At 39.5% G+C, this 20331-nt stretch overlaps 1 protein-coding gene across 8 annotated transcripts in view; it reads right to left on the bottom strand.

Annotated features, from left to right (window-relative positions):
• ZDHHC21 (zinc finger DHHC-type palmitoyltransferase 21) overlaps positions 1 to 18020 on the bottom strand; it is a 53139-nt gene extending 35119 nt beyond the window's left edge. For 4 of the 8 annotated variants that reach the window (XM_051768216.1, XM_051768220.1, XM_051768221.1 and 1 more), the window contains exons 1-5: positions 16493 to 16770; positions 10163 to 10358; positions 9253 to 9351; positions 7380 to 7491; positions 6413 to 6551 (exon numbers count right to left, since the gene is read on the bottom strand). In XM_051768216.1, coding sequence (XP_051624176.1) covers positions 6413 to 6551; positions 7380 to 7491; positions 9253 to 9351; positions 10163 to 10316 — 504 coding nt within the window. In that variant the 5' untranslated portion in view covers positions 10317 to 10358; positions 16493 to 16770. The other 4 variants (XM_051768217.1, XM_051768218.1, XM_051768219.1 and 1 more) reach the window with 4 other exon arrangements.
• Between the last annotated feature and the right edge of the window lie 2311 nt (positions 18021 to 20331).

Raw genomic sequence — 20331 nt, 5'->3', positions numbered from 1 at the left:
TAATTCTGAAATAGTTTCAGACTAGAACAGATTTTTAGAGAAGGCCATACAATCTTTACACAGAAATTTTAACAAAATGTTATCCTCTCAGTCTTTCCTATCTTTTCTCTACAGATCATGTATTTACTTTCTAGACTTAATTCAATTTTCTTATACTGTCCTTACATTCATATACTGTAGGAGAGCATGGTTGGGTTGGTTGTGCAGAACAATGAGAAAGAAAATGTTGTTTTCTTTTTTAAAAAAAACTCTCAAATCCTGTACGCTCTTTCATGATTCTAAGACAAAAAGGTTTCTGTTAGATTCTCTTGACAACGTATATGGACTTTGGATGATACGTATTTCCACATTTTAATTAACATTAGTTAATGCATAATATTGAAATAAATATTACTGCAAGAAATCTTTTCACAAAGTCTAATGACTAATTCCTAGAACTTATTATTTCTGAGTCCCAGACACAGTAGGCTGATATGAATATATATCAGCCAGATATATATTCATATATATATATATATATGCCAAAATACATCCTCCATGTTCTTTTCTCTGCCCTCTACCAATAATGCTCAGAACATGTTAAAGATTAGGTGACAATATTTTCAGAATATACAGTGGATAACTGAAGAAATGGGAAAAAAATAAAAGAGCAAAAAAAGTTTTTTGTATGTCAGGAGATTTTACTATGACAATCATTCTAGCAACATTTCTAGCAAATAGAATGCATCAGCAGAATTTCTTTCACTTAAAAGACTAAAAGCCTTCTATAAACCAGGTAAAATATACTGCCAAAGCATTTAATTTTGCTTCTATTTGACCAGCTGTGTCTAGAATCTGTGCCAGCACAGCCATTGAGAAAGCAACTATTTAGTTATGAGAAGACTAGTATTTATTTTTATCTGGCTATTCATTGAGTACTTCCTAAAAGATAAGGTCAGGCTTCCTGACTTCGATATTTTATAATGAAGATGCAAAATTAAAAATGTTCCAGTGTCAGCCTCTGAAAACCACCAAGGCCTGCAGAGGAACTAATATGCTATTTTATTTGAATTATATATTTTCCTTCTGCTATGATCCCACATAGACAATTTAATTACCACCTCCTTCATTTCTAGCAGTAATTGCACTCCTCCTGCTGGACAAACAGAGGCAACAACCACAACCCATCTTTCTGGCAGTGTATCAATTACAAGAGCAAAGAATACTATGAAACAATTTTCTGCAGTAAGAGATGAAGCTGAAAGATTGAATCTCTACAGAAACGGCTTCCTCCATTACCTTTAATCCTATCACCCTTTCCTCAGTATACTTAAATTAAAAATGTTTTTCTTTCTTGACCCTTTAAAAATAAAACACAAGATTTAATTCAGAGGAAGTACTAACATGGTGATTACATTTTCATAATGCATTAATCGGTACTGTAATAAAATTACTATTTCACAACAGCATTAAAAGCTATTTTAATTCTCCAGCTTCTGCGTTATGTACTATTTTATATCCAAAGAATAAAAAATAAGATGAGGGCACACTGCCAAAAAACTCTCAAGTATTTTTAATGAGCAAGAATAAGCTTATTCCAGATGGCTGTTTAGAAAAAAAATTATTCAGTTCTTTGAATCTGTGCTAAACACTAGCCCCTGTCAATTCAGAAAATGTAAGCTCTTCGTTACAGCCAAAATTTCAACAAAGAACAGCACTTCTGTGAAACAGTCTCTGGAATGCTGTGCTACTTCAGCTTTAATTGATACATACAGATGAAAAGAATCTTGCAGGATGCTTGCCTAAAAACTTAACTAATAGTATGCCAATTTTATCACTGGTCCCATTCATTTGATGTCAAAATGACACAGTTCTGACAAATTATTCTGTAGCATGAAGTTATATGGCACCACATCCTCAGCAATACTTTAAAAAATCAGCTCCTTAGGGCTCTGATGTCATCTTCCAGGCAGATATATTGACTAGGCACAACAACAAACTATTCTTAATTTTCTGTACTTCAGTGTATACCCCCCCCAAATCCTGCAGTTGAAAAATTGAGAAAGCTAAATACTATTCAGTGTAACACTACTTCACAAAGGTCTGAACAGATCAGACCTGGTTTGTCTACTGTTCTTCTATATTGTGTAAATATATTTATCTCTCTGGGGCACAGAATAGTGTATACGATAACACCGATCAAGTTTTTAAAAGGAAGAGTGTAATTTGAAGTGTCATGTGCAAATTGATAAAGCCAAAACCCACAGCCAAAACTAAGCAAAAATAAACAGAACAGAGCGAGTACTCAATTTCTTTCATGACTCTGTAAACTTAGGCAGCCAAACACAGGGACCCGATCCACTCTTCAGGCAAGCATATTAAAATGGACTAAAATAATTGCTGTATATGTACTCTACCTCCTAACCTGTCACCTGTCAAAGGGTACATATTAAAAGTAGGCTTCTCTCCAAAAGAGAGAACACGTATCAGTGAGAAAAAGTTTTATACATACTCATTTTTTGAACTGTCATCATTAAGAACTACTTATTTTCACCTCCTTAGGGGTTGTAAAATGTCTGAAGTAAACTTGATTTCCCCTTCCTTCTCTTGCACAGACCACCTCCAAGCAAAAGGTTACCTTTCATACTACTTTCAAAAAGCACAGCTAACAGACAGACCTTGGGTTCATTATCTAAACACAGTTGTGGTAGTTTGAAAAGCCTTTTTTTGAGGTAGTAATGGTTTGCCCCACTGATAATACTCTTACTGGGCCAATCAATAGTCCACGTGCGCCCTGCGGAAATTACATGCCCACAGAAACGGAAGAGAAGATGGTGAAGATAGTGTAGAAGGTGGGTAGCCATGATCTGAGACACGAGGAGGCAGGGGGCCAGTGAGCCCCTCTGGGGGCCAAGGGCCCCCAGCCCCAACTGAAGCCATGGGAGACCCAGTATAGTGTCGCAGCTGGACCAGGTCCCGTAATCAAGAGCTGGAAGAGTTTCCTTACTGTGAGCAGCAGCAGAAGACACTGAAAGCGGCAGTGGAGCAGCCCTGAACAGAGACAGCGATGGCTAAAAGCCAAAAGATAGCCAGTAGCAACGAGATAACGTGAAGCCAGCTGAAAGACACAGAGATGTTCCTGCAGGAGGGAGAGCTGGCAACAAAACAGAGGTGAACTCAACAGAGTTGGTTTAGGGTAAGACTATATTATTTTCCCAAAACCAGAGACTCTCTGAAGAGGAGGGGTGGACTTCCAAACACTTAGGGAGTCCAGAAATGCAGCAGCAACTAGAGAGAGGGAGAAAGGAGCTGAAAACCCGGAGTTTGTCCTGAGAACTGAGCCAGGACGGAATGCGGAGGAGGTGGCCGTGCCCTCTGCTGCTGCTGCTGCTGCTTCTATCATGCTACTGAGCTGAGACAGAGCAAAAGAGCTTTGGTAAGACTGAACTGAAAGCTGTCTTCAATGTTCTAACCCAGGAGGAGTGAAGATCTACAAGGAAATCCCCCGAAGGCTCGGGCTCGGGGATGAAATTTCCGCAAAGTAAGAACAAAAATCCTGACTGCCATATGTAAATCTGCTGCCTCAGGAAAATGAAGGACACTAAGCAGTGCCACAAAAAACTGAAATGAAGGAACTGTGGCCTGAGAGGTGATAGGAAGACTTCTCTCTTTTCTTCTTGAACTTTTATTGAAGAAGAGGAGAAATTTAATTTAATGTAAAGATATATGTGGGTGTAAATAAACCTTTGTAAATATTTTCCCCTTCCCCCCAATAACGAATGGTTGTGTTTTGTCTGAAAACTCTCCACATGGGGTGAAAAAGATATCAAGTCCATACCATCACTAAACACTCTCAGAGGAGCAAACTGTGGGAGGTGGGGAGGCTTGAACTTAAAAATTAGATTCTTGGGAGTTTCAAACCACCACAGCAGTGTAATTGCAAAAGTAAGTTAGAGCATTCAGGGAACTCTCACAATAAAAAGGAAATACTCTATCATGATATTACACTATTAGAAGCTTACAGGTCTGTCTCAGCATCTATGGAAAGATGTTCCAAGCAGACAGTGAGTTTTTCTCTGTTCCATATTTCTAGCATCACTTAAATAATTCAAATGGAAATGCTGATATAGATGAAAAAAAATAATTAACTTCCTTTAGAAGTTTTTTTTAAGAAATATTTACAAAACCCCTCAACTTTGGAACATTACATAATAAAAAAATGTTGGTATCTATGAAATTGATTATAGCACTTTTCTCAGTTTTGGATTATCCAAGAAGTACAGACTTCTTAAATTTTCTCCTTTGAAACATCATCTTCACACACTTTTTCATGGGAACATCACATCCACTTTAGACTGATACAGGGGCAAATAAGAAGCTTGGAAGGCTACACCCCATTCTTTTTCAGGAGCAGAATTTTTCATGAAGTTTAATATTCTTATTTATAAAATAGGATACAAAATCATATAATAAACTTTAGTTGTTCAACAAAATGGAAAATGGGACTTGCCATACCCACAAGGAAAGGCCAGTCTCCAGCAGCCTTGAAAGATGAGTGTGACATCACCAGCAGAGAGTACGCTGGGGTGTCACATCCACATGGAGTTAAAAAATCTGCTGCACCTCAGTACTTGGAAAAAAATCTCAACAAAATTTAGAGCACACTACCAATATCTGAGATTATCTTAGTCTCTTCACTTACAACATCTGGAATGTTATCTAATTTTGAACATGTTTTAAACTTGTTTTCTAGGTCTTTTTCTTTAGTGCATGTGAGACATTGGATTATTATATTGGGTCAGAATAATTCATGTCGGGGTGGGGGAGGAGGGACAAGTCGAATCTCATGGAGGTGAGGTCATGCCCTGTTCCACATGCCAGCGCCTCGAGACTCACCAGGCAACTCCGGAGCAGCGGTCAGTCAAAGGCAGCCTGGGAGCACGGCCTATACCACACCCTGGAGCCCCTATCCCAGCCTCAGACTAGATGACACAGTGGGAGCAATGCCTCTTACCCCGCCCCAGAGCCCCAGTGGGCCAGAAATCCCACCTAGGAGGGGCGACCACAGGGGGTCAGAGCAGATAAAACCAAAGATGTGCTCTCCACATGTTCAAACCCACCATTTTTAGCCTCCTGTAGCTGGACCTATGCTGGATCTAGGAATGGGCTATATCTCTCCTTTCATCTCTCTTTCTTTTCCTTGTCTTCTAATTTCCTTTCTTAATATTTGGGATAGCAGGATACTGGATGGGTTGGCTTTCACTATGTTGTATGTGTTAGCATGTGCTAAGTCAATGCTTCATGGAATGCTTGCTTTGGTTGTATGCTACCCTTTAAACTTTTGCCGAGTACTCTTTTTTTTCCTAAATCTACCAGTAAAAGTATCCCCTGAGAAAATGTGTGTAGCTTTTCTCTTTTGTGCTCTCTCTTAAGGTGTTGAAAGAACTGAGGGCTCTTCTAATAATCCAGAGATATTGTTGGAGCCTTGTTTATTTTTAAAGTAAAACTCCCTTAGTGAGGTCGTAGCTCTGATGCTGGGGTCTTACAGTGTACTTATATTTGTTACAGTTCCATACAAATAAAAAGTCCATTTCAGATTGTAGGTAGAAGTTTTTATGCTTCTTTATAAGGAAGATCTTGTAACATTTTCTTCAAAGGAAAGAGTACTACCTTTGCTGTTCTGGCACTTTCAAGCACTGAGCAACTTTCAAGCAAACCTCTTAAATATTCTGAAAATTACAGGTAATAAACATAAATGAGCACCAGAGACAGAGACTTTACAACTTGAGTTTCAAAATAGAAGAAATTCCACTATTTTTTACTCTATTCCAATCTTAAGTCCATTTTCTCTGTTTGTGTGTTCAACTGCCTTTTACTGATGACAAGATATGAAAATATGATATCTATTTATATATAGTTCAAGTAAAACAAATCAAACTTAATTCTCCCTTAACCCACATAACTTTTTCAAAGCAACACAAAATATTGCTTCAAACCCAATGTATATTTTTCTCCTTGCAGAATGGTCATATGTTTTTCTCACTTTTTTCTGGCAATATCAGCATTTTTAAATAGGGTATTAGGATAGATATATACTCCGCATAAATTTACTTTGCAGAAAGTAAAAGAAAATTTTAATACCTTGTTTCCTCTCAGTACTCCTTATCACTTCTAAAGAAACCTAACTTGTTTTGTCCTCCTTTCCTAGATTTCTGAGAAAACTAACATTGTGTTTTTAACACACAGAAATCATATACATTTCAGAAAAATGTTTTATTACTTACCATAAATCAGTCTGCTTACTTGATAACATACATATAGTTGAACTCTCTTCAACAATTGAGCCAGCAGAAATGTGTAGTAACCAGATACCAAAACAAATGCACTGCAATACTAGCTATTTATTCGATTTGTAGAGAAAGCGGACTCTTACCCAGTTTTCTTTTTTCAGAGGCAAAAAGTAGTAGTAATGGCAGAAATCAAGTATCAGCGTATAGGAACTAAGGATCTGAGTGTAGAAACACAGCTGTAAAAACAGCCAATGATTGTCTTCACCAACACAGTTATTAATCCTGCAGAGAAAAAAAGTGTGTATATATAAAGAAGAAACACAAATACTTTCACACTGAAGTTATGATACTGTGAATAAGAGACTTTATGATTACTTTTGGAGCAAATGTTATGAACTGCTGGATCCATTGCACTGCCACTTAAAGTGTAAGTTGCACTCCTGAGATCAATGCTTAGAACTGGAGACACATTTATCTATACTTTCATATAGCAGAGATACTCCTGCAATGTTAAGGAATACTGAACTCATAGAACTGGTTTTTTAAAGTCTGCAAAATTTCACAGCAATACATATTATCTTCTGCTACTCAGCACATTTCACTGGTTGTGAACTATGTAGAGTCCCAAATCTGGAAATGCAAACAAGTGGTTTGAAATAAATGCGAACACAGGTTACCCTGATGAGAAATAAATAGGACCTAGGCATTAGCCAAAGGAAAAGAAGACAAAACAGGTATCCCTATTCAAAAACTCCTTCTGCATACTCCAACATGAAGAAGTAAAGGAATCACAAGAATTCTAGCTATATTAAGTATAAGATTAAAAACCTTTGACACTTAGATATAGTCTGAATCACAGAAGTTACATGGATGCGATTTTATACAAGAATTAGCATGGATATCATTACCAAGCTAAGCCAGAATGACAGAAGCACTATGCTGGCACTATTTTCTGAAGTAGTGATTGACAAAAAAGATAGTTTGAAACATGGTTAGATTAACACAGGGGGATCCTGATGTCAATGCTGTCCTCTGCAGTTTGTCATTGCTGCCTTCAAAATTAATCACTAAAACAACAGTAGATTATTAGAACAAATGTCCTGGTTTTACCATGGACAGTGGTGATCCATCCTCCTCACACAATGTCCACAACGACTGCAATGGTGTGAACGCTTTGGTCTCATCATGTTGCATTTGTTACATAACTCCCAATATTCTCGTTCTAGGTGAAAATGTAAGACATATTAGAGAGGTTTAGACTCAGTACTGTGTGCTCATAACAAGTCGGTATGCTTGTGATTCTCATTTAAAAAAAATTCTTACTATTATCTGAGAAGGATAAGCACCACACAAAAAACTTTTCCCCACTGTGACCTTAATTAAACTGGAAGATATTACTGCTACTCTGTGTCAGTCTCCCTCTCCAAAGTCCTCTCTTTTCCTGTATATTTCTATGGAGCAATTATTACAGCACAAAAGCTGTGACTCACACAAGAAGGACTGGAACACAATTATTTTCTTACACTTCTACTGTGAAAAAAACCTATTTGCTAGACAGAATCATGATACAATCGCCCTTCAAAACCTCCTGAGGAAATACTGTTACTGCCTGCTAGCTAAAATACAGTACACAACAAATGCTTCAGGAGCATCTTCAAACCCAAAGCATTTTAATACGTGCCTCTCACCACATGCAGTTTTACACATAAGGCAATCAAAAAACAGGTAGAGGATAGGTTTTTATTTACAAATATACACTATTATTAAAGACCTAATGTGAGATTCTTTAAAAGCTAATCTCTGGAGATACTGAGTAGCTGAAAGTACTAGGAGCTACTATTGCTCAGCTTATATTTATCTCAAATTGCACCATCCAAATTAGAGGAATTCTTTGAAAATTAAAATTCAAATCATATGTTCAGAAATTTCATCTTCACATGGGAAACAAGTCACATCAACGCTGTAATAATTCCAGTCACAAAAACATATATTTTCTGTCTTTAAGGAAAATAGGTGGATGACTGAGAAATTTAAATACTTTGACTGGTTATTTCTGCCTAAATAAACTTTTTTTGATGCACAGAAATTCCTTAAACCCAGGGATAAAAGAAAAAAAAGAAAAAAAGCTTATTTTTACTGTGGAGCATTCTGAAATTCTATACTATAAAACACTGTTCCTATGTAAACAAAATAAAGTTAAATATAGCACTTCTGTGCCACCTGCAAGCAGCACTAATCTGGTCTTTCTTGCTGCAAATAACATTTGAATACTGGAAGTAAAGAAGCCCAATATCTGAGATCATTAAACTAGTAATAATGACAGATGGAAACTGATTTGCAATCTGTTCCCATAAATACAGTGTCACAAAGGTGTCACTCACTAATAGGGTAGCTACCAGCAGAGTTCAGAAACACCCCAACTCATTTTTTAATACAATTCATACTGTGCAAATATGTATCCTCCTGTCAACAGAGAATACCAGAGAACCAAAGTGCTACTTTCAAAAGTACAGAATCCCTGGTATAACACCCACCAAATCAAAATATCAAAGTCATAGTCTAGCCTCAATGTTCCATCTTCAGAAGTATCTATAAAGTAGCACTGCTGTATGGAATGAATGGAGCATGCAAAGGTTGGAGAGCTATTCAAATGGATACCTTACATTAGAAAAAAACATTTTTGCACAAAATATACAATATATTTGAAAGAACGCAAAAAGAATTCTTCCCGTGGAAAAATTTCCTAGCAGAAAGTCCTACATAACTGAACTTCTGGTGGAATACAAGTTTCGAAAAAAAAGCTTTGAGTCTACATCAGGAAAAGTGCTAGAAATTTACAAGTTTAAAATAGTGACATACTAACTTTAATCAGTAGAGACAGCTCATGGTTTCCATCAAATCTCACAAAGTCAAATTGATTCCTAATTATTTTGAGGAGATTAAAATAACTTTTATTCAATTATATAGAAATAACTTAATGTACCTGTAATTGGTATCTTTGGATTTTCAGGTAGCTTTCCGGGATCTGCTACTGAAGCTCTAAGTAATGAACCTATACAAAATAATGAGCAGAAGTAATAACCTAAAAAAAATAAATAAGCATTTGTTAGTCTTTTTCAGGTGTACAAAGTATCTACTATACACTACATCAAAAATATAGATGCTCCAGTACTGAGCTGGAAATTACTCAGCCTTCTCATTCAATTCCAGACATATTTTTGGTACTATACAGTCTACAACATTAAGTACTCCCCAGTCTTAAAAAGGGAGAGGAAAAGGTAGCAGTGAACAGATCTGATGGCACCAGCAGGATGCCACTATGACCATACTACTGTTTTTAAAAAGTTCCTCCACTGTCTATCAAATAAGCACCAATCACTCTACACCGCAAAGCCTCCACGTGGAAGGATGTTCCCAATAGTGCATCTTCACTTTAAAGTTAGTTCCAGACATAATACAAGCCTTTTCCCCAGCAAGACCTAATAGCATAACTCATATGAGCTGACCCATCCAGGGATGTATGACAACACTAACAAAACTCAGTTTTTACCAGTCATCATCAGCACTACCACCCCAAATTCTTACAAGCACTAAGAGACGTGGACCTGAAATCCTGTCAACAAGTTCTAGGTACAGGATGTGAAAGCTGTATATTATTAATGCTTTTCACCACACAAGGATGTTCTACTATAACACCTCTGAAATGAAATGTCTCAGCTTCTCAGAACACAAAAAAGAATCCCTTCCAGCCATCCCAGTACTCTTATCCTTTATCTTACTGTCTTTATCTTTCACTTTATTTTTTATTTTCTGACATTTCTCATATATGTTAAATAGTGCCCAGAGATACTATTTTTACTAGTAGAAAAAACAGCTAAGTTAAAATTACTTACACAAAACTGCCACAACTGAAATATTTCCTTCTTCATAGTGAGGAAAAAGGATGACCTTTGGAATGAAGACTGTATTGTACAGCCAGACAAGGATAATTAGGCCCATGCAGCACCAACCCTGAGGGTCAACCACAAAGTGAATTCGTTGCCCCATTGAACACAAACAGGTGTCACGACCCAGGAAGAAAAGATACTCCTAAAGAAATAAAGAAAAAATTTTTATTTTTTTTTTAAGGAGTAAACTAAGTAGTATAATGCAACCTACAGGATTCCATATACATTCAAATAAGGAAGAATAAAACATGTCAGGTATTGATTTAAGGAATTAAAGAAAAACTTACAGACATTTCACAAACACGTTTCAAGTACCAGGTAGCAAAACATTTTATGATTTCATTAACTAGTTATATCTCATTAAAAAGTAACATTTATTATCAAGATGCAAGTAAAACAACTACCTGTGAAAACTAGTAAGTAATAGGTAAAGCAAGCAACTGTCAACCAGGTGGCAGCAGCATAGGATATAAATATTAAAGAAAAGTCTTCCATCAAAATTAAATGGTTGCAAAGCAAACAAGAAATACAGGCAATGGTTTATGTCATACAAAGATTCATCCCACCTACTTATTATAGCCTCACCCCTAAATTTCAGGTTTGTTTTTTAAAACTTTTATGGTAAAATAGTCAAAAACTTCACTAGGAATTTGTTTTTTCCGTGCTTAAAAAAATCTCTCTCATGACATTTATAGCAAACCCACAGAGAAAGAAATCACTACCCTAACGTCTTTCACAGAGAGCCTTCAAAGGAAGGATTACTAGTGTTACTTTTTTGTCAGGCTACCTTCATAGTCCTATCTTAATATTGCAACAGACACATAAATCCTAATCTACTCTCCTAGCCATTAGTTACCCTGATTTCTGGGCTTCAGGAACTTATCCATTTCAGATGGATTTCTTTCCATTCGTTTCAGCTTCTACTTGTTGCACTGAAATTTTATCAGTCAGGTATCTCTGTTTCCAAGGGTTTTGCTCTACTTGTTTCATGTTTGACTGCCCTAAATTCTATTCACAATTTCCCTGTTTAATATTATTCATAATTTTCATTAATGTCTTTTCTTCTTTTTCTAGATCTCTGATCAAAATCAGACCCAAACAAGCTGTCATTTTCCCACACTTCTGCTTTGTACTATATATTATAACCCTTTGTTTGTATCCTCTAGGGCAACAGTGTTCCCATTCAGGTATAGCAGAGCGATGTGTTTCTCTTTATCCTAAAAATCCACCAAATTTCCTAAAACTTGCTTTTAAAACCATGTTGTATACTAAAAACAGCTATTGTAGTATTAAAATTGTTTCTAAGCTCATGACAATCATAAAATCTATTTAGGCCTATATTTACTGTTCTCTGTTAATATGTAGCATGCACACACCACAGGCTGTTACAAGGTATTAATACACTACACACATATGTACAGTCTCTAGACATAAAATGATGGAGTGCTATATTCCTGAATCTGCCAGTTCTTAAAGTGTCTCTGTTGTAAGCTGGCTTTGGTAACCAACAGGTTTAGAACAAAAAACCATTTTATATTCTTCTAAGCGTGTACTGATGGAGGATCTGTCTCCACAAGCAGATAAGCTGTGGGAGAAGGTGAGCAGACTGTACAACATCAGGGATGCTGAAAAGGAGATGGACCACATCCCCTCCAAGTTCCTGCAGTTACAGGAACCCCCGCTGCACCAAGGAGAAGCAGACAGAGCCTCCGCTTGTCAGGCTGAACATGGAGACACAGAGCGCAGTGAAGTCTGGGAGCCTGTGAGCTCGAGCGCCAGAAGGAGGGTTCCTGCTCCACCTGATCCACAGAGCAGGTTCTGAGCCCTGGCAGCAGACACAGACAGGAAGCTCTGTCCAAGGAAGCCTCTGAGCCTCTGTGTCTGAGTCCTGTGGCAGTATGGGAAGAATGGGGTAAGGAAAAGTGGTGGGAAACTCCTGCTTCAGGGACAAAAACACCTCTGCCAGCCCAACCTGTCACCTGGCAAGGTCTTCTGCTTGCCAGGGGCCTGGAAACCATGGAGAGGCTATTACGGAGGCTGGTAGTAGTCTGGCCCTCAGGCTGTTACCCCCAGCTGCTCTTCATAGAGGCACCATGGATATAGCTACGGCAGACCAGAAGTATACTAGGTATGGAGTAAAAGGCTCACAGGGTGTTGGCCAATGCCTGGTAGCCAAGTGGTGTCTCGTTCATCCTGCTGGTGAAGGGGGAGAACTTGAGGATGAGCACACAGATCCTGCAGATGAATGAGTGGTTGTGCAGAGTGTGCAAAAGCTAGTCAGCTTTTATATCCATAGGATCTTCTATGAGGACCAAGAACTGAGGGGGAAGAGGTGCAGGATCCACCTGAAATTATGTGTAGTAAAAGCATCTTTGCCAAGAAGCTGATCAATCTGCTAAAGGAAGGCTTAAACTAGGAATGATGAGAGAGAAAGGTGGTGACCTCTGAATGAGCAAGGAAGTGGTGGTCAGGGTTTGCAAGCAAAGGATGAAGGATATTGTGTACAACAGAGATCTTACAATCAACCAAACAGAGGTGAAGTGGAGCTACATCAAGCGTGTGTACACACCTGATACAGGAACACCACTTGGGTGCACTAGGATGGGATTAGGAAAGCCAAAGTCCACCTGGAGTTGAATCTGGTAAGGGATAGGAAGGCCACAGAGAAAGTCATGTACAGGTACATGAGCAGCATCAGGCAGGCTAGGGGAAACATAGGCCTGCTGAAAGTGGCAAACTAATACAAAAAGATCAAAGCGCCTTCTTCGCACCTTGCTCTTAACGGGTAAGACCTGCTTTCCGGAATCCCAGGTGCCTCAGACCAGTGGGAAAGACTTATTCTTGGGTAAGGGAGGATCAGATAAAGAAATCCTTAGGAAAATGGACTGAACACTTTCATGGGACCTGATGAGATGCCACCCTGAGTGCTGAGAGAGCTGGCCCTGTCATTGTGAGGTCACTCTCAATTATTTTTGAAAGTTTTAAGCTGACAGGTGAGGTTCCAGAGGACTGAAGAACAAGTGTCAACCCTGTTTTCAAGGACAAGAAGGAGGATCCAGGCAACTATAGGCCTATTAGTCTCACCCTGTTCCCTGGGAAGTGAAGGAAACGATCCTGGAAACTACGTTCAAATACATGAAGGACAAGAAGGTGATTGGGAGTAGTCACTGTGGATTTACAAAGGGAAAATCATGCAGATTGACAGAAACACTAGAAACACTGTTAACCACTGAGGAACCCATCTGTTTTCCATCTTACGAGAGCAGCAGAGATTCCATGACTTCACAGCACTTCCTCAGAATGGGAAATCACAGCTCAACAAACAAAACAGAGAGATATAATTACAGAAATACTTGCTTCCAAGTGACCTACTAAGTATAATGTGTGAGCAATAGCAGTGAGAGAAATTCCGAAGAAAACAGTAAGAGTGCCTGTAACAGAAATATACCCCAACTTTTTATCACTCGGTGACTAACTTTTGCCTGCATGACATTATTCTTTTATAATTAAAAAAACCTCAACAAACACCACCCATCCTCAAACCCATACTTTTGATGTGAAGTTCCACAATTAAGTTGGAATTACACAAATAAAGGTCCCAATCTCAAGAAAGAGCAATTTTTCATCATCACCTTCTATATCTTTTCTGAAAGAGAAAGAAAACAGTGTGATACTCAAACAACCATCAACACTTGTTTGATAAGCAGCATATAATAGGCTACCTTTTATTCTGTTTTGCACACTTCACCTGACTGAGTAGAGCTTCCTCTGAACTGACATGCTGCTTCTAACTAGCGTGCCTCAAATCTAGGTTCTAGGCCATTTCACAATTTTAATATAGATTTAAAAGGATATGTGTGTTCAGACAAAGGTCCATATAAAACTGCACTACTGTCAATGTATTTCAGTTACGTACAGTAACATACATTTACTTCCCGTGTGCCTATTTTAATGTTAAATTAAGTTTTATGTTTGTCATTATACTTTTGTCAGCAATATTGAATAAACAATGTTAATATATTGACTTAGTCCAGCAAAGTGAACTTCTCTTCTCTCTCAGTTTACATACCATGTATAAATATATAAGGTGGGGGGAATGAAAAAAACCTAACGAGCACAATCTGATGGCTAGGTAGGAAGTACTAGATTAAAATTTAACTCACAGACAAAGTGAATTTATATCCTTTTCTTTTTTAAACACATTTCAAATGAATTATATTTATTTTTTCAAATATAATGTCAAGAGTAACGATTACTGATCTCAACTAATTTTGATCTTCAGGATGCATAATTTCTGATCAGAAAAACTACAATATGTAGCGGAAAAAGTCTATGAGCAGGTTTAGAACAAATCAATTGAAAGAAACAATTAAGTGAATTATATCCGTATACAGTCAGTATTCATACAAGCAATGCCTAAAGTTTTTCCAATTAAATAATTTATGAGAAAATACACAACACTAACGTTAGAGGTTTTGTAGTTTTCTTGCCTCATACCCTAATTTATAGCCACTTTTTCTAAATATCTCAAACAAACATCTCAAACACAAAGCATTAGAAGGCAAACAGAAGTTGTACCTCTGGAAAGTTTCAGATTTACCAAACCATGACTGAATCTTTCCTGCATGATCAAGAATTGTTCTTGCTTTTCCAAAAAAATACTTTTATTACAGGATGCCTGGACAACATTTTTTCCTAACCCTTTTCTTTCCACCCAATTCAATTAACTCCATTTTTTGTTCACTACAATCACCTGCCATACGACTGCTCATGTGACATTCACTGAATAATGAGACCGCAGAATGCAGGCAGAAACTCAATTCCAAGAAATAAGAAAGCTTTGCTCTAACCAGAAATGTTATCATGATATTTAAATAGCTTTAACAGATTCATTTAAATGCAAACTTAAGAAAAAAAGGTATACAATTTTGCATCAAGATGCAAAACACACTTAGAAAACTGTGTTTCATAAATAAACCTAACAGGAGCAGTACTCAGTTTCTCACACTAAGAAGCATGACAGCCAGCTCCTTGCACATTCATGGGTGTTGCACTGATCCATAACTAGAAACCATGTCTCACTTTAGCTTTCTCAGTAAGAAAAGTAAGACTTCTGAAATCTGACTTGCAGAACTTTTTTCACAAATCCTTAAGTAAGTCCAGAATGACACAATCAGTAATTTATTGTACGCTCACCATTAAACAGTTTTAAGACCCTATGCAAACTGAACAATACTATGCCCCATAAAATACACTTCTACAGTGGAAAAAACCACCACTTTCTAAAAAGGCTGTACGCTAAGCAAGTCAGACAGAAAAAGGAACAGACAATAGAAACACAAGAGACACACCTGTCATAATACTTGTGTTAGCCAAGGAAAGGCCGTATCAATCAAGAGCCTCCCCTAATTTGTGGATCCGGCTGCAGTTTTAGACAACTTTCCCGAAATCTTAAGAATTACTGCCAAAAATTACTGATATAAAACTAAAAATACACTTCAACAGGGGAAAAAAACCAAAGTGGACTTGAACTAATCAACAAAATTACTTTCAACTAGATTTTAAAGAAGTCATGTTATTATCAAGTGTCAGAATGGAATTACTATTATGTCTTTTGCAGCTCTTGCATTTAAAAAACCTGGTATCTGCATAACCAGCTAACACAAGCCAGAGAATATTTTTGCCCTGACAAAACCCCACGCACCTGGCCTTGCCCATGTTTATGCAATGGATGGTTGTCAGTACAGATCTCGGCACTACACAGTCAGGTGGCTGTTGACAGGTTGGTTAAGGTAGGCAAGATATTCCCAACCAATTATTTTTCATTGATAGGATCTACCAAAGTGCACCTGTAAACATCCACTGCATTCACAAAAGATGTTACACGGGCTTGGACACCCACGTGGCTTGCTATTCATGTATACCCACTGCTTCTCATGATCACAAATCCCATGAAAACTATGCTTGCCCACCGCTGACCAAACAGCCACTTCTAGACAAGTAATGCGTGTTACTTGAGCACATCACTGTTTGGATCACCGGTGTGACGGGAACGAAGACCCGACTAACTACTGGAGCTGGGAAATGAAAGTGTGAAGCCAAGGCAGGCGGTGGCCGCTGCCCCTCCTTGTGCCGTGCTGCGGGAGCACACGCCAGCCGCTCCACGCGCCTCGCCCACGGCACCTCGGCGGCACCAAATGCCCTCCTCGCCACTCGCAGTACAGCCAGCACTCCGGAGCTGCCTGAAAGCGGCAGCAGCACTTCCCTGTTTCACACCTGGGGAGAGACTCAAGCCTGCCATGGGTTTCTCTCCCCAGCTCTCTGCACACCCAGCAGCACTCCTGGAACTGAGGTCCAAAGGATGGCGACACGGGACGCTCCAAGGTGCCCAGGAAGCAACCAGCACCAGGCGCCCGCGCCCCGAGGGGCAGCCGCTGCTCTCCATCCCCCTCGGACCTTCCCCTCCCGCCCCCCCGGCCCGGGGCCGCCCCTCCCGGCCGGGCCGGGGCCGACACCCGCCGCCCCCGCCGCCCCCCGCCCGCCCCGCTGCGGGGCACGAGGCGGAACCAACCGTAGGCTTCCGCCGCTCCAGCCGCGCGTGCGCGCCCGGACACACCCGGCGGGGCGGGACCCGGCACGGGCTGGGCCGTGGAACCTTCGGCCGCCCCTCGCGGCTCCGGAGCGGCTGAGTGCTGCCGGGTCCCGCGGGGTCCTGCCGGGTCCCGCCGCGCACTGCGAGAGGCACCAAGGGTGAGGTGCCGTACCTCGCCCCGTGCGCGGGCGGGACGGTGTCCCCTGCCCCCTGGAAAACCCCTGTGCCCGGTCCGCCTGGGGCCGACCAGCCGCCTTTCCCTAGGGTTGGAGCTCGCTGTTACAGGCCCCTTCCCGAGCACAGATTTTAGTCAGAATGAGCCCTCTCTCCTCCACCTCTGCAGTGTCTCCTTGCAGTCCCTGATAAAACACTAGCACTGCAGACAAGGCCTGTACCTTGGGCTCCAGGCTGCTGCCAGGAGAATCTCATTCCCTGAGAGCTGCACTAGCGAGGCTTCGTAGTATGAAGCTGTATGAACTTAATTGTATAAATTAATACTAACTTTCTTAAGAGATACTTATTCTACCTTGTGTACTGCATAATCATGGTTAAGACTGTAGCTGGAGAGCCCCAGCTCACCACAAGGAGAACAGCCCCCGCCTTGAAGATAAGGACCTTTTGTTTCTCAGAATTTTAAAGCCATCCATGAAAAAGAAAGGTGCCCCTGGACTATTAAGATAACAGGGTCCTCTGAAAAAATCCCTCCTATTATCTATGACATCATAGGTAACTGTAGCAAGACCAACTCCAGGGACACCTAAATCAAGAAAGAATCAGATGGACAATGGCACCACAGATTTATAGTTGTTTTTCAACATAGTAGCATTAGTGTGTTATGTAATGAGTGGTCAAATCATGTAGTTTCTGAGTGCATGAAAGGTATAAGGACCATTTGTAAAACACATTCAGTGTGCCCTGATTGGAATAGGACACTTCATGCCTATGAATTATATATATTATTATATATATTGATTCATATATTTTGCTTCCTAGCCTTTCTTCTCCATCAGCACAAACCAGTTTAACATTTCCATGACATTTAAGTCTCCTGCTGCGCCATACCCCTTGCTCACACAAGATCCTTACATGGCCATAGAAGGCAATCTTTGTTTTAAAACGATAATTCAGACCCATGAGGGATTAGCTGTGGCTAAGAGCAACAGACAGCTTGTGATGGACAGAATTTTCAGCGTTCCCAGCTGGGAATCATGCCTTGAGCACCCATTGCTGATGCACATATATGATCTTTTGGCTACCTAAAGGTATCCCCATCTGCCTGAGTGGCATAGTTCCCACTGTAAATTGATGGGCTCTTGCCCTGGAGCATTCTTCCTTCACGATGGTAGATGAAATGATGCAGAGTAATATGGTGAACACCACCAATGCAGAAAATTCTTCTTTTTTTACTGATTATATTCTTTCTAAAACTTAACCACAATATGATTATTCTGAAAAGGTAGAACCCAAAAAGTCAGGTAGGCGTTTAGGTAGTTTTCAAGCTTTTGCCAAGACTTTTGGACCTTGTCCTGGTTTCAGTGTCCACAGTCTTGTTATACAGTGCAATTGTTAATACTTCAACCTAAGATTGCTCTGTCCTGAAAATAGATATTTGTAGCAGAAACTGGACATTGTCTAGAAGGAGAAGGAAGTGTGTTCCATCTAAACCAAAGGAGAGCACTTTCTCCAGAACAACCTATATATACATATATATGTCCCTAGGAGCAGGTAACACTGATAATAATAGACATATTAATTGGACTATTAAAAAACAAGGCAAAAAGAATAACTGGAAAAGTTGTTGTAATGGAAAACAGCCTCTGTCTCTGTTCCCTGACAAATTTCATGTATCAATTTATGTCTATATGTAAAAAGCATAATAAGCTATGAAAACTTTTCTCTTATTTGAAGAATAAATGTTGACGGCAAAAAACAAAACAAAACAATCAAGCAGTTTAAAGGAGACAATGGACTTGGGAAATAAAATGGAAATATAAGCAAAGAAGAATAGTACAATCAGTGAAGGTTTCATGTAGAATAAAAAGAAAGAGTCAGTAATGTCAACTTTTATTTGAATACCAGATGTTTGCATTTTTGTAGTGGTTTGCTGCTAATGGCCAGTCATTAGACCTGTAGTCCTGTCAGACTGATTGTATTTTTCTCTTTTCTACTCATGGTTGTGCAGAGGAAACACAGGTTCTGGAACAAGGGCAGTGGTCTATTCTGGCTCAGTCATCAGTACACCAGTCCCCATTTATTAATGCTTCTTTTGAGGAAGCACAATGCAGGAAGGAAAGCAAGCACTTGTGTGCTGGACTTCCCAATGGAAAAATATCAGACTATAAATATTACCTGATACTTCTGCCAGAATATCAAATCCAGACAGATAGATAATGAGTCTTTGTGGTGAATTCCTATCTGAGTGGGGAAATACTAACTTTGCATAATATGAACTTTACATAAAATCCAATATAGATGTATTACCCAAGATTATTAAAAGTCTGAAAAATTATTCACATTCTTTAGTCCCGAATATTGCACAATAGTATAGAATTCCTCTTGGAGTTTCTGATGTCTGTGTTGTGTTGTTGCTGCTGTTTGTAAATTACCACAGGAGCCACCAGCTGTCATCATACAATTTTTATTGGCACTCTGTAAATATTAAATCAGCATGCTAAAATCAAGCCATGTGCAGTAACAGCTGATGCTCTGTTATAGAGAGCACATGCAAGAGAGAGGTGTGCACTGTGACTCCCATGATTCTTACGGCTTACAAGCGCCTTGCTTCTTGATACTGTTTGTCAGGATTCATTTTGAGCCCGGTTGGGCCCCTTGTTGCATGTGCATTGTCTGTACACAAATATCCCCTGAGCTGAGAGATCAGTCTTCTCAGCAGTACTCAGCTGCTTGGGTCCTTCTAAATTGTGCAGTTTGTTACTAGCACTTCTTTTCTGCAGCACCGTGGTGTTGGTCACTTCCTTGTAAACCTAGATAAAATACATAGGAGACACTTGTTAACTCTTGAATGGGAGCAAAATCCTTCATGTCGTGAAGGCAGAACTCTGCGTCAATGACAAAGCATGCTGAAACAAAACCTGTCCTGGCCCAGAAGTTTTGTTAGTTGCGGCGTGACATATTGAGAATGAGGTGGTAGATGTTAAGCGAAAATGTGTCTCAGGCTCCATTTTGTCTCTAGCTTATTGTCCAGAAAAATCAAAGGCAAGGTATGTTTTCCAATCTGTCTGCCTCAGTAGTAGACATGGGGAGATCTACTGATCCCGCAGCCCAGATAGATTATATGGGACAAGGTAGACCAGGCAGTAGGCTAACTTAGGCAGTTAACAGTGGTTTGAGGAGCTCTGTTCAGATGAAGATGTTCTAATATTAGCTCTTCTAATGCCTCGCTATGTCCAGGAGTTGCTGTCTGAAGGGCAGGGCAACAAACTGCTTGAATGCTTCCATATCTATTGTAGTGTGACTTTGAACAAGCTTCAGCAGATATCCCTTGTTCAGAAGGAAACTTAGG

This window comes from Manacus candei, unplaced genomic scaffold, assembly GCF_025592945.1.
Source record: "Manacus candei isolate 608988 ecotype Guabito, Panama unplaced genomic scaffold, ASM2559294v1 h1tg000093l, whole genome shotgun sequence".
NCBI classification, from domain to species: domain Eukaryota; kingdom Metazoa; phylum Chordata; class Aves; order Passeriformes; family Pipridae; genus Manacus; species Manacus candei.
This window is presented reverse-complemented; position numbering and strand designations above follow the sequence as displayed.